Source organism: Podarcis muralis, chromosome 2, assembly GCF_964188315.1.
Source record: "Podarcis muralis chromosome 2, rPodMur119.hap1.1, whole genome shotgun sequence".
NCBI classification, from domain to species: domain Eukaryota; kingdom Metazoa; phylum Chordata; class Lepidosauria; order Squamata; family Lacertidae; genus Podarcis; species Podarcis muralis.
In genome coordinates this window covers 14,408,725-14,436,374 of record NC_135656.1, presented here as the reverse complement: position 1 = coordinate 14,436,374, position 27,650 = coordinate 14,408,725, and the positions used below count along the sequence as shown (strand labels likewise).

The following is a 27,650-nucleotide window of genomic DNA, read 5'->3' as shown; positions in this document are numbered from 1 at the left end:
AATTGCAACTGCAATCCTATACTTACTTACCTGGGAGGAAGAAGCATTGAACTCAATGGGGTTTACCTTTAATAGCTGAATGAGATTGCATTGCATTGCGTGTTTGGAGGCGGGAATGTTGGGTATCAAGTCAAAGTTTATTTGTTGTTGTGACCATCCTGGTCATTGCAACCAAAAAAGGGGGGGGGAGTATTATATGCATGCTGTGCATAGAATATGCATAGATACCCTGTTAAAATACAGTGATAACCGAGTTATACATATTTGTGTAGGTCTGAATTTTAATGTATATAAGTTTCTATGTTACATTACCTATCAGTCTTTACAGTCCACCATATTGATGAACGTTCTCAGTTTTGGGGCTGCAACTGCGAATCTTGCAACTCATGAACTTACTGGATCCAGACAGCAAATATGTGATCTTCACTTGATCATCCACATCAGGCATCTTACACAATAGTTCACAAATGTATTTAGTTCAGAATACATAGGGCAGTACATAATGGTACAGATGCAGGTATAATCCAGATTAATAAAAAGAAGTCAGTGTTGATTCCAATGGGACATTGACTGTTCTCCCTTACGGTGCAATCCTATGCAAGTCCCACTGAGTTAAAAATGGGACTCACTCCCAGGTAAATTGTATTTAGGGTTACATCCTAAACCACAAGCTTATTTTTCTTTGCGGTAGCCTGATTCATAGTGGTGATGCTGTGGGCCTTATTGGCAGCTTTAATTTACTGCTAGAGGATTACGATTTCAAGAGCATGGATTCTTTATTGGAATATTGGAGTGGCAAATACGCTTTTAACACCTTCATGTTTTGTGGAAGCGGGGAACAGAATGATGGTGTGTTGTGGGTTTTTTAAAAATAAAATAAAATGAGGGGGCTCTTTTAATTCTCCAGCCCCAAGAAATATGATGTTTTGTGTTCTTCAGCAAATGTTTCATTTGACTAGCCATTGACATCAGTCCAGGCACCAGGACCTATGTGGTAGGATTCTATTAAGCTGTGATGGCTGGGGCTGATGTGAGTTGTCTTCCAAAACACCTGGAAGGCACAAGTTGGCAAAGGCTGTCTTCAAAGCCTCCTGGGGGTAGAAGTTGTTTGGTGGGTGGAGGAGGGGGCGGCACATTTGCAGGTAAAGGATCTCTCCATAAAGGCTTGCACCCAGCCTTGAATGAACTGCAAATACTGACACTTTCAGCAAAGCCTGCAGAGCTACGCTGAGCATGTGATAAGAGGGAGCAGGCAGCGCTGTGACCCTGGAGTCTCCCTCCTTCTGCTGACTGTGTGAGACCTTGATGAGAGTGCTGGGCCGCACCGCAGCAATCTGTGCCTCAGTTTCTCCTTCGGCAGAGCACAGCCAAACCCCTAAACAATGATTAATTAATGACTGGCTTCCAACGCTTTGAGGTGGGAGGCTGAGCTGAGGCTAGATAACAATGATGAGTTGTTTTGCTGCGTCTGGCTGACTCAGCTGCCTGGATTCAGCACAGAATGGAGCTAATTGGGAACTGAGGAAGGTTTGTTCTGTCTCATTCCTCCCCCCCTCCCCAAATATCTGTGCTCCCTGTAAATTCTGGATTTCCCTATTGCCCTTTCTGGGCAGGGCGAGAGCACAGGGATGTATATATTTTTCTACCAATCTCTTCTGTTGTTTGTGGGATTGTGTGTGTGTGTGTTCTTCCTGTGTCCTCCATCTGCCCTCTGGTGTCTTTCCCCTTGTCCTCTGGCTCAGCTTATCCTGCAGCCACAAGAGATGTAATTTTTGGGCTCTGTTGATGCTGGCCTCTGCATCTCAGGGAAGGAGGAGCTGGCAGGGCTCTGGCAGCTCCGGTCTCCTAATAACCACAAGTGCTGCAACGCCAGAGCTGGCAGGGAGTGGAGCGTATCTGCACAGGGGAGAGCACCGCAGCTTTGAAGGCCCAACATACGCGTCTTCCGTTGTGCGGGCTTGTCAGAAGCTGTTCAGAGTATACCAGCCCTGAAAGACTTGCTAGCACTTCAGCCTGTGAATTGTGTTAATCCTAGAACTATACAGATCAGAGTGCCATGAAGTGAAGCAACCGCCCACAAAATTGCGATTGGGGCTATCAAGTCTTCAGTAACTTGGAACTCAGTAGGGGAAGTTTAGCTCCATCATTTGCTTTAAAGCAGCATGCACGCACGTGCACATGCACACGCGCGCGCACACACACACACTTCAAAAGGTTGAAGCACTAAGGGGATATAAGCAGCCAAAAAAGAAAAGAAAGGAAAACCAAAAACATATTGGAAGAAATTGCACATGGTTGAGAGACTTGACCTTTCGTAGCACGAAATTTAGACACTTTCCCCCATATGTCTTTCCCACAGCTACAGTTTGATACATGTCATTTTTCACCAGTATAAAATGTTCGTCTAAAATAAAGTCACTTGCCTTTATTAGGACTAACTAAAATGTCACAGTGGGCACACAAAGCAGCAAAGGCACGTTAAAAAAAAAACCATGAGGAACATCATATACAGTGGTACCTCAGGTTAAGTACTTAATTCGTTCCGGAGGTCCGTTCTTAACCTGAAACTGTTCTTAACCTGAAGCACCACTTTAGCTAATGGGGCCTCCCGCCGCCGCCGCACCACCAGAGCCCGATTTCTGTTCTTATCCTGAAGCAAAGTTCTTAACCTGAAGCACTATTTCTGGGTTAGCAGAGTCCGTAACCTGAAGCGTATGTAACCCGAGGTACCACTGTACACCAGTGTAGTGAGAGGAGTGGAACAAATAATACCTCATTCACTTTTAGAAAAGTGTGCTGAGACAAATGTATGCTGATGGAACTCCCAAGCCCATGGTGAGTGTACATTTTAGGGGAGACAGACACAAAAACTTTTTTTTTCTTGGTCACATTCAGAGATGGCGCTTATAGGGCAGCAGAAGATAATGTTATAGGGCAGCAGAAGATAATGTCCTGAGCTGAAGAATCAGCCCAAAGAACTAATAATATGTAGCGTGCTCCATCACCAGCCTACAGAAATTCTTCCTCATTGTATTGTTTTTTTGGACTCAGGGTGCTGACCCCTGTAACTTGGTAACTACGCCTTCATCCTCCTGGCATCAAAAGGCCTATCTTGTGGAATTTCTTTCCTCCATCAGTTTTTTTTATAGGAACATCCCTCACGTGCCTCTGCTGAACGACCTGTCACTACACTTCCATCTTGCAGATCGTCTGGCAAGTTGTTTAACACCCATTTCTATATTTCCACAATGACCCCAGAAATAGGTCTCTTAGCAGTCAAAGGTTCTCATCCTGGGCTCTCTCTGGCTTTCCTTCTACCCTCCCACACGAGAGCCTCCCATTTATTTCAGTGCAATGGCATCGAAAAGCATGCCTTCCCTTGGGACACCCCCCCCCCTTTGCTTTAAGGAGGCTCTTTCCCATGTGCCTTAAGAGGTGGAGCCTTCTCCATGGTCTGTGGAATGCCCTCCTCACAAGTACAACAGGTGCTGACATTGCTATTGTGTCAATTCACAGCATTTGTTTGCTCAGGTATCTTAATTATCTTAACTCTTTAGTGAGTGATCGTTTTAGCCTTCGCTGGGTTGTTGGTTTTTTAGCTGCACCTGTTTTGTATTTTGATGAATTTGCTTTTTAATTGACTTGGTTGTTGTAATTTATTTTGGAGTGTGACCTGCCCTGGTATTGGTATCAAGGAAAGGTGGGCTGTAAATTTAATTAATTAATCTATCTCGCTTTGTTGCCATCTGTGGGCAAAACAAGGAGCTGGGTCATTCCTCTAATTTTATAAGTATCAACCATCTTCCTTTTAGTCTTGTTGCTCCTTTGAATTAAGGAATCTTTCTTTAGTGTTGGTCGGCATTTGTTGTTGTTTAGTCGTGTCCGACTCTTCGTGACCCCATGGACCAGAGCACGCCAGGCACTCCTGTCTTCCACTGCCTCCCGCAGTTTGGTCAAACTCAGGCTGGTAGCTTCGAGAACACTATCCAACCATCTTGTCCTCTGTCGTCCCCTTCTCCTTGTGCCCTCCATCTTTCCCAACATCAGGGTCTTTTCCAGGGAGTCTTCTCTTCTCATGAGGTGGCCAAAGTATTGGAGCCTCAGCTTTCAGGATTTGTCCTTCCAGTGAGCACTCAGGGCTGATTTCCTTAAGAATGGAGAGGTTTGATCTTCTTGCAGTCCATGGGACTCTCAAGAGTCTTGCCACTTGCCACTAGGTGACCACAATCCTAGTAAATGCCATTCCAGCAGCAACAACACAGCAGCAATATGAGCCTTCTACACTACAGCATCCTTATTCCCATCTTCCTAGCCACTGTGCATGCTGACACAAATCCCGCAGTCATACATCTAAAAAATGAGAAGCTACTATTGTCATGTAATCAGGCTCTCCCTCCCTCATTGCTTTAGCATTGTCCCCCTCCATCAACCATGCCTCACTCAAAAAAATTAAAAATCACTGCTCCTCCCTCTCAACTACACCAGAAATGAGGAACCTGTGGGCTACAATTCTCACTAAACCTGACCATTGTGCATGCGTGCTAGGAGCTGGAGTCCACCAATGTGGACTATGTGTTCCCCACCCCTGCTGTAGACTCTCCACATCACACTAGGGTTTTGCCCTGAAACTTGTTTACAGAATGCCAGGATGCGGCCGTTGAACAGGTGAAGTTAACAACAGAGAGAAACTGAGAGCTGGAGCACATCATTTGCTTTCCCATCATTTGACAGTTTGATTTGCAACCGTATCTTTAGTGTTTACATGGCTTCTCCCTGTTTTTATCCCCATAAAGCACATTTGCATTAGGTTAATCCCAAGCTAGAGTTCAAGGCCAGGTTTGGGTTCTGAAAAAGCCAACCCTCTAGTCTGGCCTCTGCACCAACATTGCTGTGTTTAAAGTATATATATGAGTAGCGTTTAACCAGTGATGGTTCACTCACACATGCAAATCATTGCAACAGCTGCTGTGTTGTTCACCAAGTAATGTGAATGCAGATGGCAAACCTGTGTAGGTAGACACTCAGAGCAGGTACAGTGTGCCTATCCTTAACCGCTCCCGTCCCACCCTAGCATGGAATGAGAGGACGCTAGCCCAGAAAGGTGGCATACAAATGCTTAAATCAAGCTTGTGTACATATCATACATTTAAAGGACACTCACCCCAAGAATCCTGGGAACTCTAGTTTGTTAAGGGTGCTGGGAATTGTAGCTCTATGAGGGGTGAGCAACAGTACCTAGGATTCTTTAAACATATGGTGTGCATTCAGCTCAAGGGTGGCTCACTTGTTGCCCTCCAGATGTTGCTGGACTACAACTCCCATCACCCCATCCCATTTACTCCCTTGCCCTGGGGGGTCTAGTATTGCAGCTCAGCAACAGGGGTTAGCCACCCCTGACTTGAAGGATAAGATATTTTCAAAGGGCAGGAGGAAGCAACCATATACAGTGGTACCTCGGGTTAAGTACTTAATTCGTTCCAGAGGTCTGTTCTTAACCTGAAACTGTTCTTAACCTGAAGCACCACTTTAGCTAATGGGGCCTCCTGCTGCCGGAGCACAATTTCTGTTCTTATCCTGAAGCAAAGTTCTTAACCTGAAGCACTATTTCTGGGTTAGCGGAGTCTGTAACCTGAAGCGTATGTTACCCGAGGTACCACTGTACTGAGCCAGGCCTGGTTGGTTGGTTTTGCCTGCTCCTCCGAGTGGCAATGGCTCTCCGCAGGGTTTCATAGACTTGTAGATTTTGCAGACCCCGGAGGGTCATCTAGTCCAACCCACTGCAAAACAGGAATCTCAGCTAAAGCATCCATGACTGTTGGCCACCCAAACTTTTGCTTTATAACCTCCAAGGAAGGAGAGCCCACAACCTCCCAGTGGCAGACCATTCCCCTGTCCAACAGATCTTCCTGCCAGAAAGTTCTTCCTGGTATCCTCTCTCCTTCCTTGCAACTTGGAGCCGCGGGTTCGAGTCCTACCCTCGGGAAGAGCAGGAGACAACAAGCTTGTTACCTTTCCCCACGTGGCCAGCCCTCGAGATAGTCGAAGGCAGGAGGCTCTTCTTCTTTCCCAACCCTACTGGAGAGGCCGGGAATCGAACCCTGATCCTCCTCTTCCATACGAAACGTGGGCATCCCTTTCGCCCGGAGCTGAGTTGCACGGTGTCAGAAGAGGAAGAAGTCTTTTTCTCCCAATTCCACCCACTCCTTTTGCAGGGCTTTCCCTCCGCTTCCGCAGCCAACTTTACCCGCTACGCCTTTGTGCATCTGGTTACGGGTTTGTTTATTTGGAGGGTCTCCCGCCGAGGAACCCCGCTCGCTCCCCCTCCCCTTCCTCTCCTCAGCGGCGGTGTTTGCCGGGTCAAGCCTTGGCGCGGTCACGGCGGCGGCGGTGGGGCGCTAGGACCCGGCGGCGAGGCGCCTCAGCCGACGACGCTCGCCCCGGCGCTCGCTCCTTCGCTCGTTCGTTGGCTGAGCTCGGCTTCCTGGCCAGAGACGACGACGACGACGGCCTCGCCTGGTGCGGCTTCGGCCTGCGCCACCCTCCTCCCCTCGCACCAGCCTCAGCCGGTGGCCGCCGCCGCCCACCCTTTCCCGCAGGCCATGCTGCGGCGCGGGGTCCGACCTTTCCCTCAGCGCGGCGGGGCCATGTGAAGAGCCGGCTGACACCTCCCTCAGGTGAGGCGTCCGGAGTGCGAGGTGCGCGCGCGAGGGGTGGGGGTGGGGTGAGGAAAGAGAGGAGAGTAATGCGTGGGGCTGAACCAAAATGCGGGCGGCGGCGGGGGGGAGGGAAGGTGCGTATGAGAAAGACGTGGCCCCTGAGGGGGAGCCGAGAGAAGTTTGGCCCGAGTCGTTGTGAGGTGGGGGGGGGGGAGAGGGAGCGAAGCAAGTTTCATCGTAGGTGGGGGAGGGCGGCCGGCGGCGGTTGGTTTCCCTCATTCCGCTCTCCCCGAAGTGAGGGGCGAAGGCCTAGTCAGGAGAGGAAGGCGAGGGAGTGTGAGGGAGGACACGAAGCCCTCCCGCTTTGGGGTGAGACAGGGGGCCTCCTCCTCCCCCCCTTCCCCTCCCCCCACCCCAAAAGCCCTGAGGAGAAAAGAGGCTCCTTCGGTGGGGGGAGGAGAAGCCCGTTGCCGAAGACATAACGCCTCCCGGGGGCTGCGCGTGTTCGAAGCGCCGCGCCAACTTCTCTCAGGAGTCGTGTGGGGACGACGACGACGGGCTGGAGTTGGGAGCAGGCCCCGCGGGGCACCGGCTCTCGCCCTCACGGCGATGCGGAGGGGCTCCCGTCTTCCCCAGCCCGGCATGGCGCGGTAGTCGAGGGGGAGGAGGAGGAGGAGGCTGGCGAGTCCCGGTAGCGGCAGCGTCGAGCGAGGGGAGCGTGGCCGCCGCTTCCCTCACCTCCGCAGGCGAACTGAAGAAGGGCAAGGCCTGGCCTTTGGGCTGGAAGCGTTTGGGGTTTTGCTCCCGGAGAAGAATGGCGGCGGCGGCGTTGGCGTTGTGGCTTAGTGTATAGGAGGTGGGAATTGGATGTGTTTTAACTCCACTTGGAAGTTGGGGGAAAGGCGCCCTGAACGTTTTGTCGGGTGCCCTTAGTTGGCCTCGAAAGAGTGGCGGCCAGTTTTGCGCGGCCGCTCCCTGCGCTCCAGCTCTTCTTCCATGGCGGCGAGGAGGGCTGCAGGTCCTTGAGTCTGGGGAGATAAGGCTGTGGGAAGATGGGATCTGTGGGCTTCGCTAAGGATCCCACTAGATCGACGAGAAAAGGTCGCTCCCTTCCTGGGAGTAGGGACGTGACCCGGGAATCCTGGCTTCCCTTTAGGGATCTCTAAATTTGGTGATGCCGCTTATGGAGAGAATGGTTTGTAAACAAGGATGCAGATACCTGGGAATCTTATTAGCACATACACAAGTCATTAATATCCTGAACAGGGCTGGTGTTTGGAGACAGAAATGCCTTTTTGATAAGTCTGTGGAAGAAAACCCAGGAATTCTGCTTTGTGGATGGAGATTATGGCTCCGAAATTTGGGTTTGCCCTAGTTTTCATATTGGGCACCGGAAGGATTTTCTAGTTACTGTGGGTCCCCTTCAAAGCTTGTTTCTGATACTGGTGGTTTAGCATGTGTACAGGAAGTGTTATTTGTATGTAGGTGGTATGGGGCAATTTCTGATGGCAGTCTTCCATGTATTTCGGAAGTTGAGAGGCCAAGATCTTAGTACCATGAGGGAGGCTGCAAATGTGGTTTGGCTGGATGATGGTTAGGGCTGAGAGAGCCCTTTGTGTATGTGTGGAGGCGGGGTGTGGGCATAGGGAATCCCCGGTGACTGGCAGCGAGGTGAGTGGGAGACCAGAGCTGTCTCTTCCCCTGCTTACAGCATCTTGATGCAAACAGCCCTCTTTCCTCTGCTCCCTCCCCCAACCTTGCAGGAACTGGCCGGGAAATGGCAGCTGTGTTTGTTGCTTTCTGAAATGTCCTTTTTAATCAGATTTGGTTTCTGTTTCTGGCTTTCCCTAAACTCCTTGGCTAGATTAGCCCTATTCCCCAGCAGCCAGTTGGCACAAGATCCTGTAGTTTAGGGTTATCACCACCTTCTTTTTAAAGTTACATGGAATTTAAAGAGGCAGTCATATATATTCTAACTTAGCAAAACGGGAAGCTACAAAGCAGGGGTCAGCAAACTTTTTCAGCAGGGGGCCAGTCCACTGTCCCTCAGACCTTGGGGGGGGGGTAGGACTATATTTTTCTTTTGGGGGGGGGGAGAAATGAACAAATTCCTATGCCCCACAAATAATCTTCATACGTGTCACATATAGTTCTCAAGTATACACTTATTTTATGATTTGCCTAGAGTACGCCATTTATCCTGAGGTATTTGTTAGTGGGTCATTCTTGGTTGCATTCACAGAGCATTCTCCCTTTCCTTTTTGTTGGATTTCAAGTGAAGCAACATAACCATGGAAAACCAAACAGTGTAAGGTTACTAACAGATATATTGTCATTGAGAGGTAAATTATGGCAGCCTTCCTAAAAGAAGTCTATCCATGATCCCTTTTCATCTTTGATTTCCTGCAAATTAAATCACGTGGCCCATATTTTAAAGCACAGATGGTGGGGCATTGCTTGTGACCTTCCTAAAGTTGTTGATCTACAACTCTCTTCATCCTTAAATGTTGTCCATGCTGCCCGGGGTTGATAGGAGCCAGAGTTGAACAACATCAAGAGAGCCACAGGCTCCCCATACCTTTTAAGACATTTTTGTGTTTACAGGGGCTTGGTTGCATTGCACAGATATAGAACTTGGCAGTCCTCAACAACTGAAAAACAGTTACTGGTTAAAAGGTTCTAGATTCTTCTTGGCCTCAGCCAATGGTAATCTTTCACAAATGTCATAACATACCCAGGACCTCCCTCTTTCATAAAAAGAAAACTTTAATAAGATGGTGCATCTAATTTAACTCCTGTTCCCAATTTGTAGTCTTACAAATACGTTACTGTAAAAAGAAAAAGAAATTCTACATGAGAAGTACTTATGTGAGTAAAAAAAAATAATCAAGGTTTTTGTTGTTAATTTCTGCTAGGGCAAAAAAAGCATTTTATGGTGAAGTATGGAGGTAGGACTTTCAAAGCAGGACTGACCACATTGTCTGAAGCACATTTTGACAGCTTAGGACAGGAGGTCTTATTTTATGATTAGGACAGGAGTGTTTCATTTCTGTGGCTGGAGAGCATGAGCATGCATCAAACTCCACACCCATTCACTAAGAATAGTTAAAAACAGAAGAGGCCCTGACTCGACAAGGCTGTAACCCATCTGTACATACTATTAACAACTTGCCCTGCCCACGGGGAGAAATGAAGACTATGGTTTCATCCTTTGCCACTTTCTCAGGCTATAGGATTCCCTGCTCCCATCCTTTCATACATTTGAAACATCTGCTTCTGCTGGGATCACATGAGAGACATAGGTCTGAGATATTTACAAATAGGACCTCTGTCTATATCAGCTGTTCCGTGTTATTCTGGCATGTGCAGCTCCTGTCAAACCACACCCCTTCCCTTTAAACTGTTTCTGTCGTTCTTGTTGGCTGCAATTAATTCATCCATTTTGCTTGGCTTCTTTCCTAACAAACCATTCCGCCTTCCCCTTTAATTACAAGGCCTTCCCAGCACTTCACCTCAGCTCCAGCTCTGTTTGTCCCTGTGCTGGAGCAGCAGCTGCCTTTTCTGCTACTACCCTGGCCCTTAAAGGGATATTCACAGTAATTTTATGGTTCAACTCAGCTGCTGTGCACTGTCAGGGTAGGATCCATTGCTTTTTGAAAGGGGAGCAGCAAGTGGAATAGTGGCCTTAGTGCGTTGCAGAGATGATTCCTGACAGTGCATATTGAGTTGAGGGAAAGGCATTTTCCCTGCTGCTATTAGTAGAAGCCTTTCCCCACCCCCATCTCTGCAGCTACAGAAGCCTTGCAGTTTAGGTGGTGGAGCTTGGCATGACATTGCAGTAATAGAGGTGTGTGTGGGAGAGAGAAGCTTCGTGATGTGAGGGAGATTGAAGCAGTGAAGCAGAAGCTATGGATGAAATGCGTATTTCATTAACATTTAGTTTATTTAGTTTTACACCTGGTTTGGGTACATAAATTTGATTTTGACAATGATTATTTCCTGGGGAGAAAAGGGCAGGGTGATTGATTTTGACCCGGTCAATTATCTAAGTATGTCAGCTTGGCAGAAATAAAGATTCTGAAAAAGAAGCAGCTCTGCATTCTGTTTTTTTCTCTCTAAATGACTTTTTGACTTTACATTTTGGTCACTAGCACTTTTCTTCCTGGCAGTGAAGCATTTCTAAGCTCTGTCCCTGTGCAAGGGCATTTGGAAAGGTGCTGTTCTTCATGTTTTCTGTCCAAGCATACAGATGGGGGGGTACGGTGTATGTTTTAAGCAATATTGAGACGCTTCTAGAGTTAAGGCTACAACTTTTATGGCTATGGAGCCCACCCCTCAGAAGGAATGCACATGCCTAGAGAGGAGGAGCCCACACCCTACTGCTTAGCTCTCTTTCAACCACTACTACAGTAAGGTAAAGGTACCCCTGCCCGTACGGGCCAGTCGTGACCGACTCTGGGGTTGCGCACCCATCTCGCTTAAGAGGCCAGGGGCCAGCGCTGTCCGGAGACACTTCCGGGTCACGTGGCCAGCGTGATGAAGCTGCTCTGGCGAGCCTGCACCAGCGCAGCACACGGAAACGCCGTTTACCTTCCCGCTATAAAGCGGTACCTATTTATCTACTTGCACTTAAGAGTGCTTTCGAACTGCTAGGTGGGCAGGAGCTGGGACCGAACAACGGGAGCTCACCCCGCCGCAGGGATTCGAACCGCCGACCATACGATTGGCAAGTCCTAGGCGCTGAGGTTTTACCCACAGCGCCACCCGCGTCCCTACTACTACAGTAGCAGGGGGAAATTTCTCTGTGGAATGTGCTAGGTGGTTTTTGTCCTCTTCTCTGTAGCTTTCTTCTTAAAAGTCTTTCAATTAAAAAAAAAAAGTCTTTCAATTATTTTCCCTTTTGTCCCGTCCCCCCATATAGCTTTTATCTGTCATTCTTAATGTTCACTGTATGCTTATGGCACAGCAGCCTTCATATAAGCAGTGTGAGGGGTTTGACAGTTCATTGACCATGACAGGTAGCCATTCCTGGTACAGTGGTACCTCGGTTTAAGAACAGTCCTGTTTACAAATGATTCGGTTTACAAACTCCATAAACTGGAAGTAGTGTCCTGGCTTGTGAACTTTACCTCGGTCTAAGAATGGAATCCAAAAAGTGGAAGGGCACCAGCGACGGGAGGCCTCATTAGGAAAAGCACACTTCTGTTTAAGAACAGTTTTGGTTTAAGAATGGACTTCCAGAACGGATTAAGTTCGTAAACCGAGGTACCACTGTATTCTGTCTTGAGGAGGCACACAGGATGTGCACCTGTTCTTAGTGCCATAATTTATGAAGTAGGTACTAGGTTCAGTAAAACTTTTGAAACAAATAGCAAATACAGGAGGGGGAGGAAAGATACCCATGACTTTCCTTTTAATGTGTTTGTTCTCAGACTGTGAACTGTTTGAGAGGGTTGGTGTCATCTCTCCTGTTAAGTAAATAGACCTGTGCCATCATTATTTTTGAGGGTACGCGGGTGGCGCTGTGGGTAAAAGCCTCAGCGCCTAGGGCTTGCCGATCGAAAGGTCGGCGGTTCAAATCCCCGCAGCGGGGTGCGCTCCCGTTGCTCGGTCCCAGCGCCTGCCAACCTAGCAGTTCGAAAGCACCCCCGGGTGCAAGTAGATAAATAGGGACCGCTTACTGGCGGGAAGGTAAACGGCGTTTCCGTGTGCTGCACTGGCTCGCCAGATGCAGCTTTGTTACGCTGGCCACGTGACCCGGAAGTGTCTCCGGACAGCGCTGGCCCCCGGCCTCTTGAGTGAGATGGGCGCACAACCCTAGAGTCTGTCAAGACTGGCCCGTACGGGCAGGGGAACCTTTACCTTTACCTTTATCCTAATATTAGGTTATTCCATAGGAGTTGCCCAAGTGCAAGTGTCATCTCTTTCTACTGTTCATACTCTTATACATATAGGATGCCACACCATATTAAAGGTTTGTTGAAGTTTGTTCTGAGCTTTGAGTGGAAGAAGTATTATTTAATAGTGAGGCTTCATGGCAAAGCTTCTGGATTCAAGATGTAATATAAACTGTGGCTGCCGTAATTATTTTAGTAAGGAAGTTTCCTTGGTGACTTATTGTGATGTACGTGCTTACTTATGCAGAAGATGTATATTGTCAGACTGGTCTGAATCTGTAGTTTGAACTCCATCCTCATTCATTCATCCATGTGTTGCCTTCCTTGGCAGCTGTCCAGACCTGCCTTGAGCATTTTCTCTTTAGTCTTCTATTTCAAAGGGGTGGGGAGGGAAAGGTCCTGCTTGAAGCTGGTAGGAATGCCATGTTTGGGAGCCACAGATGTCCCACTGGACACGCAGGGAATGGACTAGGCCCCATGCCAAGAGATTATGCCCTCTGCTTTATTTTCATCCAGTTTCTTTGAACAGTGCATCTATTTAGTGCATTAATTTCTGTAACAGGAAATGGTGGCTTTTTCCCAGAGCTGCAGAGAGGCGAAAGTTCATCTGCATCCCTGTGGAATGAGAAAATGACTAGCTAGGCGGGGGCGGTGATGCTTTGGTAAAGCTTGCATCATCTGATGAGGAATTTTCACATACTACTTTGCAGTGCATGAGGCCTAGAAAGCCATGGAAGGAGCTGGGACTTTGCAGTCAGCCTGCTCAGTAAAAATTTTTAAAACAGGAACGGCTCTGCATTAATACACTGAATCCCTCTTTCTCAGTAGTAATGGAGCCTTTTAATCACTTTCCAGAACTGTTTGGTCCTTAGGTTTCCTCTTCAAGGAAAGCATTTTAGGGGCCTATTTGTGTGGCAAGTGGACTTTATAACTACATATTAAGAACCATCCTGTGGACATATTGCTATTTGATAGCTGAGTGAGAGTAACCCTGAAGCTTGCAAAAGAAATGTGTTTAAATAGATTCTGCTATTAGAATGGAGTGCCTGAGTGGATTTCAGAACCCCTGGCTAAACTTTCCCCATTCAAGATAAGTTGAAATAGTTGCTGCTGGTCACCTCATGACATACCGTATTTTTCTATGTATAAGACTAGGTTTCCCCCCTAAAAAATAATGTCAAAAATTAGGGGGCGTCTTATACTCTGGGCCATCTCCCCCCATTTTCTTAAATCTGAGTGCCCCAAAATAGGGGGCTTATACATGGGGGTGTCTTATAGACGGAAAAATACGGTATATTTTTCTTACAAGGATTTCAGTGTGAGGACTTACATTGTGTGTTTGGGAAAATTTCCCGTTCTCCTAAGAGGCAGAGATCAATCAGTCAATGTCAAACTTAGTTGCACAGTTTCTGATGAAAGCCTGGGTTTTATCAAAAGGGACACAATGGCTTTAAATATATGGACGTTAAACTTACTGTCCTATTGGTATAGCATCTGCCCTGCTTGCTAATTTTGAGAGCTAGTGTAGCATAGTAGCTGCAAGACTGAGGTGTTAGCCAGGAATCACTAGTGCACCACCTGGATGGCCATAGGTAAGCCATTCTCTCTCAGCCTGGCCCCCATTTGCAATATGGGGATAATAGTATTGTTTTACCTTACAATACAGTGGTACCTTGGTTTGCAAACAGTCTGGTTTGCATAAGTTTTAGATTACAAACACATCAAGCCTGGAAGTGCATGTCCCAGTTTGCAAACTTTTTTTGGATTACAACCTTTTTTTTTTATTATTACGAACAAAAAAAATTTGGAGGCCCCATTGGCGAACGCGGGCCTTGGGTTACAACCTGTTTTGGTTTACAAATGGACCTCTGGAATGGATTATGGTTGTAAACCAAAGTACCACTGTATCTTGTTCTAAGGATTATTGGGATAAGATGTGATAAAACACTAAATGTCTTGGTATCTTTTGTTCAGTCACTGGCTAACATGTTAGGTTGGAGGATTTTTTCACTGCTGCCTGTGAAAAGCAGCATCTATGTAATGACTTTAACTTTCTGTTGCATCTTTTGCATTTTCTTTTCTCCTTAGAAATGGAGGCGAACAACCATTTTAATTTCACTGGCCTTCCCTCTTCACCTGCTGCCTCAGGACAGAAACCTGCGCCTTCCTCAGGGGACAATGTCTACACAAATGGATCTCCCATGAACTTCCCTCAGCAAGGGAAAAGTAAGTGTGGGGCAATGGACCTTTTGACCTTAGTGACAGGCATCAGCATTGATCATACATGGTCTTATAGCAAACACTGCTAGCCCTTGCCTTTATAGATTGAGGTTCCACTTCTTTTCTGAGTATCTCTTTGCAGAATGGTAAGGAGAACTGTGTGGATGATGGTTGTGCCTCAGGAGGAGTGTAAGGAATTTGAATACCACAGCAACAGGCAAAGTTGTGTGTATTCTCACAGGCCACTGTGAAAGCACAACTGGATATGATGTGAAAATCTGATATTTTCTTTCTTACTGTTAAAGGTGGGAGAAAGAATTCTCCCCCCCCCCCAAAAAAAAAATATAGTCCAGCCCCCCACAAGGTCTGAGGGACAGTGGACTGGCCCCCTGTTGAAAAAGGTTGCTGACCCCTGCTCTTGAGCATATGGGGGGAAGCGGGGGGAAGCCCTGTTGCGCTTGTGGAAGCCCTTGCGCTGGTTTCTGCTAGCATGCTGAGTTGCATGTATCTGGGCTCAAGAGTTGTTGCTGTTTCAAATATGTTATAATTCAGTTAAAGCAAGCTTGGAAGGGCTTGTGAAGATTTAGGATAATCCGTGTAAGGCATTTCCCAGTGGGCAGTTTTTATCTGACCTTGCATAATTTCTTCAGTAGTGGTGTTGCTTCCCAAAGGTTTATTAATTTTAATTAATTAATTTGGCAGAATATTAAAGTGAGGCTATTGCTTGTAAACTAACAAAGAGTGCACAGAGGAGCTGGGAATTGGAGAACATACTTTAAAAACAGCAACAACCTAAGGCAAAGCTCAAAAGCTGCTGAAGTAAAAGTGTGTATTCCTGAAAACATTCCCAATTTACAGATGTTGGAATATGACCACTCTTTAAGAAGGCACTTTAAGAAATAAAGAAGGTAACTGTAAATTGAAGAGTTTTCAGGAAAAAACACCTTTTTAGGTTCACTTCCTTGTTTGGAGGAGAGGGATGGAAATGTTGTCCTTTCCTCTCCCCCTTTATAGATGTTGAAGATATTTCTAGCTACGTTGGAAGGAGAGAGTCTGTTTGGGTTATGACACCACTTAACTCAAAAGAGGAGCCTAACCTGGCTGCCTTTTTCTCCTTAAGATGCCTACTGAATACAAGTATGGGAGGATGAAACACTTTTCAGTTTCCTTCTAGAGCATGGAAATGCTGCTTTGTCTTTGATTGATAGTAGTTCTAATCTTTACATCAATGACCAAGACATCATCCCCCATATCCCCTCTTTTCCACCTAGGCTCAAAAAATAAAACAGGGTTACCCCATTTTCTTTATCGAGAAATGTTCTCCCCACTGGCTTTCAAGGAGCTGGTAACCTTTCTAGAATTCTGTCTATCTGGTCATATAGGGTAAAGGTCTTCAAAACAGACCAACACTCCACTTCTGTTGCTGCTTCTGTTGCTCAGTGGGCCTCTGCCGTTTTGGCTGTTAGGACCCTGTCTAGTTTGCAGTCCCTAGCTGCTACCACCTATTTTGCCTTTAGAATAAGTACAGATACAGCCACCCCAGAAATAGTAGCACTATAAAGGTCAGCCCAGCCATTGCAGTCCTCATTGATTAAGGATGGAAACGGATCAAAATTAGCATCATCTTTTTCCAGAAGACAAGAAAGAAAATACATCCCGATTACAGCTCTTCCCATACTGAAGACATTACTAGGTGGAAAAGACTACATACATTGGGAGGTGAGGGGAGAAAGGGGGGCATGTCAACCTTTGTTAAAGGCTAATGCATCTTTTATCATTTGTAGTTACCAAGAAAAACTTAGAAACATGACTTGATAATGTGGCAAAAAAAATAGAAATCAGTAGGCAAGGGGAGGAAATAATTTGGGGGGGCGGATTTGGCAAAAAAGGGAATGGGTTCAATTCTGCATATGAGAGAAGTAGTTGCACTGAGGTTTGCGTGTGTGTTTTTGCCTTGCCCACCCTCCAAGGAGCTCAGGGCAAAGTTCATGAAGTTATTTCATTCAGTCCCTTCAACCATCTTGAGGTATGCTAGAGTGTTGGCTTGGGCTGATCTTAAACCCAGACCGTGTGATGAATTAATCTCAGAGCCCCCTCTGTAAAATCAGAATAGTGACCTACCTCATAGGCCTGTTAAGAGGACAGAGACTGTAAAAATCTTTTTCAAAGTACATGCTAATACACATTTCTTATCCAGTTTACTCAACTTCATTGTGTCTTGTTTTATCTCCCCACCCCCCACCCCTATTTTGTAAAAAGAGACAGGCCCAAAGGTGGATAGAACTTTCTCCTCAGTCAGTGTTCCTTGCATTTGTTGTGAGTTTTTAATAGCTTTTTCCCTTCCTTTTGTTTACAGGTTTGAATGGAGATATGAATGTTAATGGCTTATCTACTGTATCTCATGCTAGTACTTCAGGGACCCGCTCCTCAACCAACTCACACCTCCAACACCCCTATGACTATCTCTGGAACTATTCTCAGTACCCATCTGGCAATGGCAACAACCTCAAGGACAGCCCACTGTTCTCCCAGTATCCACTGAATGGTATTGCTGGAGGCAATCGGCAAGGCTCACCTGGGCACACCACCAATCTGAGGGGAAGTGGCAGTGGGCAAGAGTTCTGGGCAAACGGCACTCCAGGGACCATGGGACTTAACTTTGATTCAACAGAGCTCTATGACTCTTTCCCTGATGATCAGAATTTTGAAATCCTGCAAAATGGCCCATCCAGCTTCTACACATCATCTCAGCCTTCCCCTATGCTTGGCTCTGGCAGTCAGGACTTCTCACCACAGCAGGATGAACCAGGCAATGAGGAGCCAGTGAAGGAAACCTCCTCGGCAGTCTCAGAAAATGGCACCAGATTGATTGGCAGCATGGAGCTGGAGAACACACAGCCAGGTATGACTGCCAATGGTACCCAAACTTTTTATTCAGGAAGCTTACCTTTGCAATATGATACCCCTGCCTGTCTGCCCCAGAACACACTCATGTCTGGATTAATCATTAGGCTATGGTAAAAGGCAGGGCCTTTTTTAGACGGAGAGTCTTATTACAATGTAATTATCTAAGAGCATCTTAGGATGGAGATTTGCTGATCCTGCTCATTTTGTCAAGTGCCGTTAAAATTCTTCACAGTTCAGAATTTTATGGTTGTTCTCCTATTCCATGTTCTAGCTAAGGGAGCAGTGATGGAGAGAATGAATCATTACGCCTGCTTCACTTGGATTTTTAAAAGTATATTTACAATATTTATAACCTGTCCTTACCTGAGGGTGGAAATATATACATCATTAAAATACTAGATAACTACTCGAAAATCAAATGCACTTAGAATATTTAAAACTAATAATTAGAATATTCAACACCCCTGTTTCATTAAAGCTATCAAATAAATTTCAAATTGGTGACTCGCAATATTAATCCTCCCTGACCCTCTCAAAGTCTAGGCGGACAGGTCTGTCTTCACCTGCTGGCAAAAAGCAAATAATGGTGCATGACGTAACTCGTAAGGGAGGACATCCCAGACATGCAGTCCCACCAAAGAGAAGACACTGTTGCATCACTGCCCCTGAGCTTGGCCTAGCAGGGAAATCACATGTAGAGCCTCCCCTGCTGATCTTGGTCCATGGGCAGGCTAATATGAGGTGATGCTTCTCCTGGACTATGGAGTCTACTTCAGTGTGATTCCAGACAACCTTCTACTTATAGTTCCTATCAGACTTGGCTTTAGGAGGCCTTTAGCTGTCTTTCTGCCTTCCTGCTCTGGCCAGATTTCAAAGGCCAGTTTGCCACCTGAAAAAAAATCTGGACAGCTACTTGAAAATGCAGAGGTGGCAAAGAAGCAATCTTTTCTTTGCCACTACCACCACCTAAGTTTATACCTGGGAGTTTCAGTCATATAGGCCCTGTGCTGATCATGAATCCCCCTTTACCAGAAGGCACCTGCATTTAAGGGGGACGAGAGTGACAAGTCCACGCTGGTGTTGTTCATTGATTTTTGGAAAATCCTGTGGAAGCAAAATGAGGGTGTGAACTCAGGCAAATACAAGTCACATATCACCTTTGAAGAGGAATGAGGTTGAGGTGTGTTTGAGCAGCAGAATAACTTACTTTGGTTCAGTGTCAAAAGACCCTGACTACAGATAAGCTGTACGTGTGGACCTTAACTCAAAAAGCTTTGCAATCCCAGAAGTACCTCATGGACTTGGAGCTTGCTATTCTTAGAGTGGGTGCTTTTGTCAAGCAACAAGGCATTATCTGATGCAGCTTTCAAGGTACAATGGAGTGATACGTTATTTATTTGCTTTAGCAACATCATCAGACACTTGTTCCACAAAAGGCAAAAGTTCCTGACTTTACTTTGCCATCTATGCTGATTAGTTGTTTTGTGAAGTTCTGTTCATTTCCGTAACTTCTCTGGTTCTAATTGATGGCTGACTTTTTAATGATGTGGAAAGTATAATATTAGCTTTTAAAAACAAAAATTTCTTGCAGAGTTGAAAATATGTGGCTACAGTGGTCCTTCTCCTGTTGGTGAGCCTCTTAGCCAGGAAGCTTCTGTCTTGGAACCTGATGCTGGAGGTGGTTGTCTGGAAGATGCGTCTCGGATTCCTCCCCCAATGGAGGACCCCTTGGAACCATTCGAATCACTGGACAGAGGTAAAGGGGTGGGGTTTTGCTTTTGCATCATTTCCATGTAGTCATCAGTTATGGCAACAGCTATATGGAGTTTGCTGGATAAGGGGCTTCTCTAGATAGTTTGTCCTGAGGCCTGTATAAATGCAGGCAGTAGCAACTTCTCTGCTGATCACAAAGTGTTCTGTGCGCTGTCTGCAACTAGCTCCCATGTGTGAGCATGTGCTGCTGCTGTTACAGATGTGCAGGCTCTGCAGTAACATTGTCCTTGTGCCTTTTGATACTTGCCCTCTAAACCTAGGCAGCTATGGGCAAAAGTTCTAAGCCTGTTTGCCCTTTCTCCATCTTACTGATGATTGTGGCTAGCTGCTAAAGCAAGAACATTGATAGGATTAAATAGGAGACTCATCAGTGTAGGGACCCCGGTCTAGCATTAATGGTACTAAAGGCACATGCTCACTTTTGAATTTCCTCTTGAGCTATATTTCTACATAATGCCAAATGGACACTTTGAGAGTCCCAAAATAGCGATTTGGGATCAGTTTGTGCTGTATAAAACAATAGACAGGTGGCAAATAGGCTACCCTGAAGAGAACAGCTGGCTCGTAAGTTTGGCACAGGAAGAGTCATTGACTCCAATTTTGGCCCACTACTTAAACTTCATACCTGACCTTTGATCCCAATACAGTGGTACCTCTGGTTACGTACTTAATTCGTTCCGGAGGCCCTTTATTAACCTGAAACTGTTCTTAACCTGAAGCACCACTCTAGCTAATGGGGCCTCCTGCTGCTGCCGCACCGCCGGAGCGCAATTTCTGTTCTCATCCTGAAGCAAAGTTCTTAACCCGAGGTAATATTTCTGGGTTAGCGGAGTCTGTAACCTGAAGTGTATGTAACCTGAGGTACCACTGTACTAGTGTTTGGAAGCAAGTTGCCTTAAGGGTAGATAAACACCTCCTTGCAGGATCCTTATTTTCCAGCAGTACTTTAAGCCAGAGATTCAAACTGAATGCTTGTAGCTGTCTATATATAACTCCATTAGATTTTTAATACTATCAATTTTATTAAACTTTATCCAGAATAACCCAAGAAAAATAAATATTGCAAGTTTCACAAAAGCAAGAAGAGCATGCACGCTGCTATATGTATAAATTGAGGTCCACAATGCATATTCCAATAACTTCAAAATAGCTTCTGTCTTCATTGGCCTAAATAGCTCTATCCTTACCATTATTTATCAGTCGTTACAACTTCATTATTTATTGTTTTACCATGAAATTACAATTCTTGTTGCTCCTAATAGATTTTGGATCAGATATATTTACTGGAAATATATTACTTACAATATCCCAATAATTAATCAATATATAGGTTAATTGACCATGCTCTTAACACCGTCCCCCAACATGCTTTAATACCCACATGCTTTAATTATCATGCATTGCCTTGTGTTTATAAGCCACTATCCTGACCACATCTTTTCCAGTATTTGCTATTAAACTTTTTATCCACTGTAAAGTCAATTAACACTCAAATTAATTATTTTAACTCCCTTAAGATGAGGAAAGTGGCTGACACTGATAAAGGCATATATATTCCTTCATCTTGAGCATCTTTCCCAATTTACAACCTCACTTGAGGATAATTGAATTCAAAATGATATATTATTCCTTTATCCACCTTCCTGAGTAATAGGTTTGCAACATTGGAAGAGGTATGAAAACATCATTGTTTTCCTAAACAAAAACATCAGATTTTATGAAAGTTGATGAGGAAGGTGTTTCTCATCAGTTTTTCTAATACCTTTTCATATATAGATGATCCAATTTATAATCTTGTTTTTCCACATTTCTGAGAATTCTCCCAGGAACTGGGGAAATCTATTTACTGTGTTGGTTTTCACTTTCATGAAACCGCAGGCAATTCCCTTCTCCATGTGAGAATAATCATGTGAACTGGGAAGTCCCTGGTTAAAATCCCCTTCTGCCATTAAGGTGTTGTTGGCCTTAGGTGTGCCTGTATTCCCTCTGCTTCAGTTTTCTCTCTGTGATATGGACATAATACTGCTCCATCTGTAGTAGAGATTACAGAGCAGGATATAAAGTATGCTATAAAAATGCTATTATTAACAAGCAGACACTCATGGTTTTCTATCTTGTCTTAACTTTACTTTTTTTAAAAGGTGGTTTTCTAAAAAGAATTGCATAGCCAGTGTGACCAAGTGATTATAAAGTTGAACTTGGACTGGATTTCAAATCCTTAGTAAATCATGGTTGGCCTTGTCCAAGTTGCAATCTTTTTCTCCCTCTCTTTAGAAGGGTAGTATTAAAGACCAGTCTCACTTTGCAAATTAAAAGTGCTCTAGAGCATGTAAGTGATCATGTGATCCTAGCTGAGATTATTGTGGGGGTGAGGCTGCTGAGTTGGATGGTAAGCTACAGATGTGTCTCCCGATTCATGAATTGCAGACCCAGGGACAGGAGATCTTTATGAAATGGATACATCCGAGCTGGTGAGTGGCAAATCTCCTCTGGAGGACCCTCCTGACATCTCTGCCCTGGATTGTCCTGGCAGCCCCTCTCTCAACCCTTCCGACTCATTCAGTCTATTGGCGGATGACAGCCAGCCTGACACCTCACTTTTTGGAAATGCCAGTTTGGCGCCTGTTCTTGAAGAGTCTGTTTTACAAGGTGAGAAAGGACTACAATTTCTAAGAGACATAGCTGCCCCTTTGTTTAGAGGAATATTGAACCATAAATTTTATGGTTTGACTCTTCTGGGTTGTAACGAAAGAAATCTAGAGTCCTGGTGGGCTGTGTTCTAGTAATAAATTATCTTGTAATTATTGACAACATTGTAGCATATGTTCACTTGAAGACGTATAAATGAAGGGTTATACAGTGGTGCCCCGCAAGACGAATGCCTCGCAAGACGGAAAACCCACTAGACGAAAGGGTTTTCCGTTTGCAATGCGCTTCGCAAGACAAATTTCCCTATGGGCTTGCTTTGCAAGACGAAAATGTCTTGCGAGTCTCGCCATTCCCCCCCCGCTTTCCCCCCCTTTTTCAAAGCCGCTAAGCCGCTAATAGCCTTTTAGCTAATAGCACTAATCCGCTTAGCCGCTAATGGGGTTGCTTCACAAGACGAAAAAACCGCTAGACGAAGAGAATCGCGGAACGGATTCTTTTCGTCTTGCGAGGCACCACTGTACAGCGATTATGTTTTTGTTTTGGTATAGATGGGGATTAAATTTCTTCCATTGTCTGAGGATAATCATAATCTTAACTTCATAATGTCCTGGAGGGGGGTGCTGTGATAATGCCCAGTAGATTGTTATTAAACTGTACTGAGATATATTAGCCATTATTGAAGAGGCTGTATATCTACTTTTTGAGGTGCATGTAGACTTTGCATCTCATAGCAACCACAGTATAGAATGGAAAATGTGCGCTAACCCTTGAGTAACTTCAGTATAGAAGATAAGGAATTGGTTAAATTTGGAATGCATAGATGACTTGTCTCTTTTATATACGGTGAGGCCTTCAGTTTTCTCCCCTCCTTTCTTTGAAGTCTGTTTGGAAGTGTCTTAAACAATGCACAGTAGGGAAAACTATGCTGGGAAAAGAACACATAGCCAAGGCAGGATTAAACCCTGACCTCCTGCCCATCGGCTGATGTCACCAGTGTCATCAGTTGATGGATGGGTTGGTACAAGTCAAATTGGACCCCCTAATGGGCCAAGATTGACCCACAGGCCAGGGGTTCCAAACCCAGACTTAGCGCAAAGTGAGTAATTTATGTGAGTACTCTTTTAAGTGTGTAGGTAGATGTATAACTAAGTACTGTTAACTCCTACTCTTCTTCATCTGTTCGCTTTTCTAGATTATAATTATTTTCCTCTCTGCATCCCCATTTACCTGTTTTTGCCTTCTTTGCTGCAGACAGCAGCCTGGAGTTAACAGCTGTGAGTGAAGTAGGACAAGAGGGCACAGAATTTCTGGATTCACAAGCACCACTTGAACCAGAAGCTCTAGATACCCCCTTGGAAGAGGTAACCAAGAGCAGTTGCCCAGAAGACTCCACATCCATGATAGAGGGGGACAGTAAAGAGGCCTCAACATTCAGTGTATCAGCAAAAAGTAAGTAGACCCATTTCCTGAAGACCTCTCAGCTGCCTAGACTGCATTTTAAAACATTAGCCGGTGCTTGTTAGTGTTGGTAACAGTAGTTCTTTCTGCTCAGGTGATGTTCCAAGAAGGCGGATAGCCACAGCAGAAGAGGTGCGGTACCCCTTAAAGCATGGGTAGGTAGCCTCATCTGCTTGGTGGGGTGGGTTTCTGCCTTGTAAAAGGTGCTGATCAAGGCATGGTGCCTTGAATTGGACAGTGCATGTATCTAGTCTTTAACAGGCCATCTTTATGTTTAGGTGGCGAAGGGAGGTGTATATCAAGAAGGGAAGCAGCCGTTGGCAGGGAGAAACCTGGTACTATGGGCCCTGTGGCAAGAGGATGAAGCAGTTTCCGGAGGTGATAAAGGTAAAGTGTAGTTCTCAGAGGGGAATTGGTGGTGATTTGAGCTCTTCTGGGAGCCACTTTTCCCTAGACACAGTTCCTGTTTCTTCATTCAAGGGCAAAGAGACCTTCTACAGGAGTGGATTCACTTGCCTTTGAAATCCTATAATTGTTTTTATAGTTAATCTCTCTGGTACGTTTCATGGGAAGTGAGTCATAAATAAAGCAAAATAATCATTTGATGTAACTACCAGGACTCTGGTTTTTACTGTGCCCCAGTGGTAGAGGAAGACAGGATGCTGAGTTGCTATGGGATTCTTCCTTGCCTTGGATCTGATAGAGGCAGTCAGCCCTGCGGAGCAGCAGTTTGATATTGAGATGATATTTGTAGTGACAGTTGATAAACTTTTGTCATTTATGCCATATGGAGCAGAGGTTTCCAACCTTTTTGAGGCCATGGCTCCCTTGACCAACTATATTCTTTTTGTGGCACTCCCGTGTGGCTCAGAAGCCCCATTATGTGACTCCTTGCCTGCAGAGCTGACAGCCTTTTTTGTACACATTCCCTTGTGGAGTGTTCCCTCAGCCTCCTCTCCTCACCCCTCTCCTTGGGAGTCCTCCAGGCAGCCCCTGCCCCTGGTCTCTGAGCTGCCCCACCCCACCCCACCCCAAAGAGAGGTGCCTCCTCACATTGCCCCACAGGGGCCTGGGACTTGTCTGCCCATTCCCAACAGCAAGGGCTGGCTGGCTGGCTAGGCTCCCCTGCCAACTTGCTTGCTTACTCCGAGGCCGCCTCAGCTCCAGGCAACCAGCACCCCCTGGCCAGACCCAGAGGCACCATTCGCCTTCTGAACTTGTAGCCAGGGCTGATGCAGCAAACAGCTGCACAAGCCTTTGGGAGGCAGAGATGTGAGAAAGCATCAGAGGAGGGAGGGAAGGAAAGAGGGACAGAGGCCAGTGTTGCCCACGGCATCCCTGACCATCATTCAAGGCACACCAGGGTGCCACGGCGTACTGGTTGAAAACCACTGGTATAGAGAACTGTTTGGAAAGCAAAGTAGTATGGGGATCAGCACTACTTGACTATCTCTCTTTGTTATTGTTCAGTGGTCCTGCACCTCAGATAGCCTATGACTCTTCAATCTCTTCCCCTGCCCCCTGCTTCAAGCCTTGTTCCTTCCTCTCAGACATGACTCACGGTAGTCACTCCCATTTCCTTCACTTGGAGCTTGGGAACTATTAACTGTGCTGAATGTGATTTCTGCTTTAGAGCATCAATCCAGAAATCAGCTTCACCCTCTTCAGATTCTTTCTACCAGACAACAAGTGGCCTTATTTGTTAATGCATTAGCCCTTTCATTAGGCAACACCCAGCATGAATTTCTTGGGTGCGTTTTCATTCTCAAGATGGATTCACCAAGTCTCATTACCACCAAAAGGGCATGGTGTCCACCTCAAAGAGCCCCTCCCTAGTAAGAGACTAGATGCTACACAGTATCTGATCAGCTCATATTTTGGTCATTTACTTCCCTTCCAGTATCTGAGCAGAAACATTGTGCAGAATGTCTGTCGTGAACACTTCAGCTTCAGTCCTCGAATGCCAGTAGGAGACTTCTTTGAAGAGCGAGATACACCCCAGGTTAGTAATGATGTTAGTCCAGGAGTTTGCTAGGGATCACTGGCACCAATCTTGTTTACAGCTGTCTGTAGGTGATCATGTGCTTCAGGGGAAGCAATACAAATGAAGTTTTATAAGGCGCAAGATGTTTCTGTGCCTATTATCAGTTTCATAACTGTGACACAAGGACAGCATAGCTCCATTCTCCAATTCCTGTGACATCATTTCAAAACCAGGTCCTGTGCCATCATAGGGCCTTGGCACTATGGGTTGGTAAACTGTGAAGAAAGAGTTTGCCAACCTCTTCCCTACCTCATAATCCCTTTCTTGACATCAGTTAGAATCTGTGTTCAGGAATGACTGAACTTACTGGGGTGTACAGGAAGCACCACTGGGAAGCATCACTTTTCCCTGCAGGAGGAAAATCTGAAAACCTCTGCACCAGTTGAAGTTGGTAGAGATTGGGAGGGTTCTATTTCTGTATCGCTTTCTTTCTTTCACAGGGCCTGCAGTGGGTGCAGCTGACGCCTGAGGAAATTCCTTCCCGGATCCAGGCCATCACAGGCAAACGTGGCCGACCCCGCAATACTGAGAAAGCCAAGGCCAAGGAAATGCCCAAGGTGAAACGTGGCCGTGGCCGTCCTCCCAAAGTGAAAGTGCCTGACCTGCTGAGCAAGATGGATGCCAGGGTTCTGAAAAGACTGGAAGCCCAAGGTACCAGCTGGACAAGCCCTTTCTGCATGCCGGGAGCTTTCACAAGAAAGAGCTTTAGTTTGTGGCAGGAGTTGTTTGTCAGTCTCTGGAGGCAGGGCTGTTCATTCTGTGTGCCAAGAAAATTCAATTTTTGCTCTCAAAACTAAAGCATATATCAACAAGATGCATGCAAATCTGCTTATTTTACATCAATCTCCATTTGCATGCCTTTTCTGGAAACTAATGTTTGAGTTTTTGCAAAATTTGGAATTTCTTGTCAAGGAGCGGTGTGGCAGCAGGAAGAGAGAAACGGATAAGCAAGGGGCAGTAAAAGTATATAGGTAAGAGAACATGACTGGAGACTGAGGGGAGGGGCAGGTAGCTAAACATGGCATAAAAGCTCTGCCCTAGAGGATTGGAAGCACTTGCAGACATTGTCTTCCTAGCTTTCTTTGTGTCTCCACAGCAATGAGGGATAAAAACTTGTGTTTTATATATATATATATATATATATATATATTTGCTTAAATATATATATTTAAAGATTAGCTGAGAGTTTCAGGAGTAGAAATATGACTAGAATTCTATGTGGGTTGCACGCAAGCAATCTTTAAACAGATTGTGGTCAGTCCTGGTGCATCATGAGTAGCTTCCAGTCAGCATTGGCTAACCTTTTCCTAACCCTTTGAGGGCTGCATGCCAGCAGTGGATGTGATCAGAAGTGTGTGTGGCCAAGTTACACATGTACGTTCACACAAACGTACACACGCTCAGCATGCATACACATTCAGACCTACTCCTCGCCCCAACACACATTCAGGCAGACAGATAGATAAACAGACAGGTCCTCTGAGTGGCAGTATGGCTGCAGGGGTTGGCAGGGAGAGGAAAATGCTCTCTCTGCTTACCTTTCAAAGACATGGGTTATGGCTAGGAGGAAACAGGAAGGACTGCTGCTTTCCTGAACACAGACCTCCCATCTATAGCGGTGTGCCTGAGAGAGAAGTGGTGACTTTCAGGGGTGAGAAATGATTTGGTGATTCCTGTCAACTGTATCTGTACAGTTGACAAAACTCTAAAGGGAACATGTTGGCTTATGTCTTATCTTGGGATCTTACGTAGACTGATAGCAGAGCAGGTAGTAATGAGAGATTTTGTGGTTATGGATGCTCATTCAGGGTTGCAGTCATTAATAACAGGCATTTTTAGAGCAGGATATAAAACTTTAACAATTGAGATAGAGACACACTCCCCTTTTGTGTATCTTAGGAACATCATCCTAAGTCTACATCTTTTGGAGAAGTGGTACCTTATGTAAAGTAGTCTTACCCCACCTAGTGCCCTTCAGATGTTGTTTGACAACAGCTCCTCTAATTCCTGATCATTCATCCATCATGGATGGAGTTTTGCTCCCAA

General features: G+C 45.6%; 1 protein-coding gene across 7 annotated transcripts in view; it reads left to right on the top strand.

Moving 5' to 3' along the window:
- BAZ2A (bromodomain adjacent to zinc finger domain 2A) overlaps window positions 1-27,650 on the top strand; it is a 66,326-nt gene that overhangs the window by 16,058 nt on the left and 22,618 nt on the right. For 3 of the 7 annotated variants that reach the window (XM_028710345.2, XM_077923915.1, XM_077923914.1), the window contains exons 1-10: window positions 6,468-6,674; window positions 14,642-14,779; window positions 17,130-17,675; window positions 19,272-19,436; window positions 21,881-22,102; window positions 23,354-23,551; window positions 23,655-23,715; window positions 23,839-23,947; window positions 25,461-25,562; window positions 26,045-26,255. In XM_028710345.2, the coding sequence (XP_028566178.2) occupies window positions 14,644-14,779; window positions 17,130-17,675; window positions 19,272-19,436; window positions 21,881-22,102; window positions 23,354-23,551; window positions 23,655-23,715; window positions 23,839-23,947; window positions 25,461-25,562; window positions 26,045-26,255 (1,750 nt within the window). In that variant the 5' untranslated portion in view covers window positions 6,468-6,674; window positions 14,642-14,643. Of the gene's footprint in view, window positions 1-6,467; window positions 6,675-7,001; window positions 7,026-7,137; window positions 7,513-14,641; window positions 14,780-16,407; window positions 16,493-17,129; window positions 17,676-19,271; window positions 19,437-21,880; window positions 22,103-23,353; window positions 23,552-23,654; window positions 23,716-23,838; window positions 23,948-25,460; window positions 25,563-26,044; window positions 26,256-27,650 lie in introns of those variants that run through there. The other 4 variants (XM_077923919.1, XM_077923917.1, XM_077923918.1 and 1 more) reach the window with 4 other exon arrangements.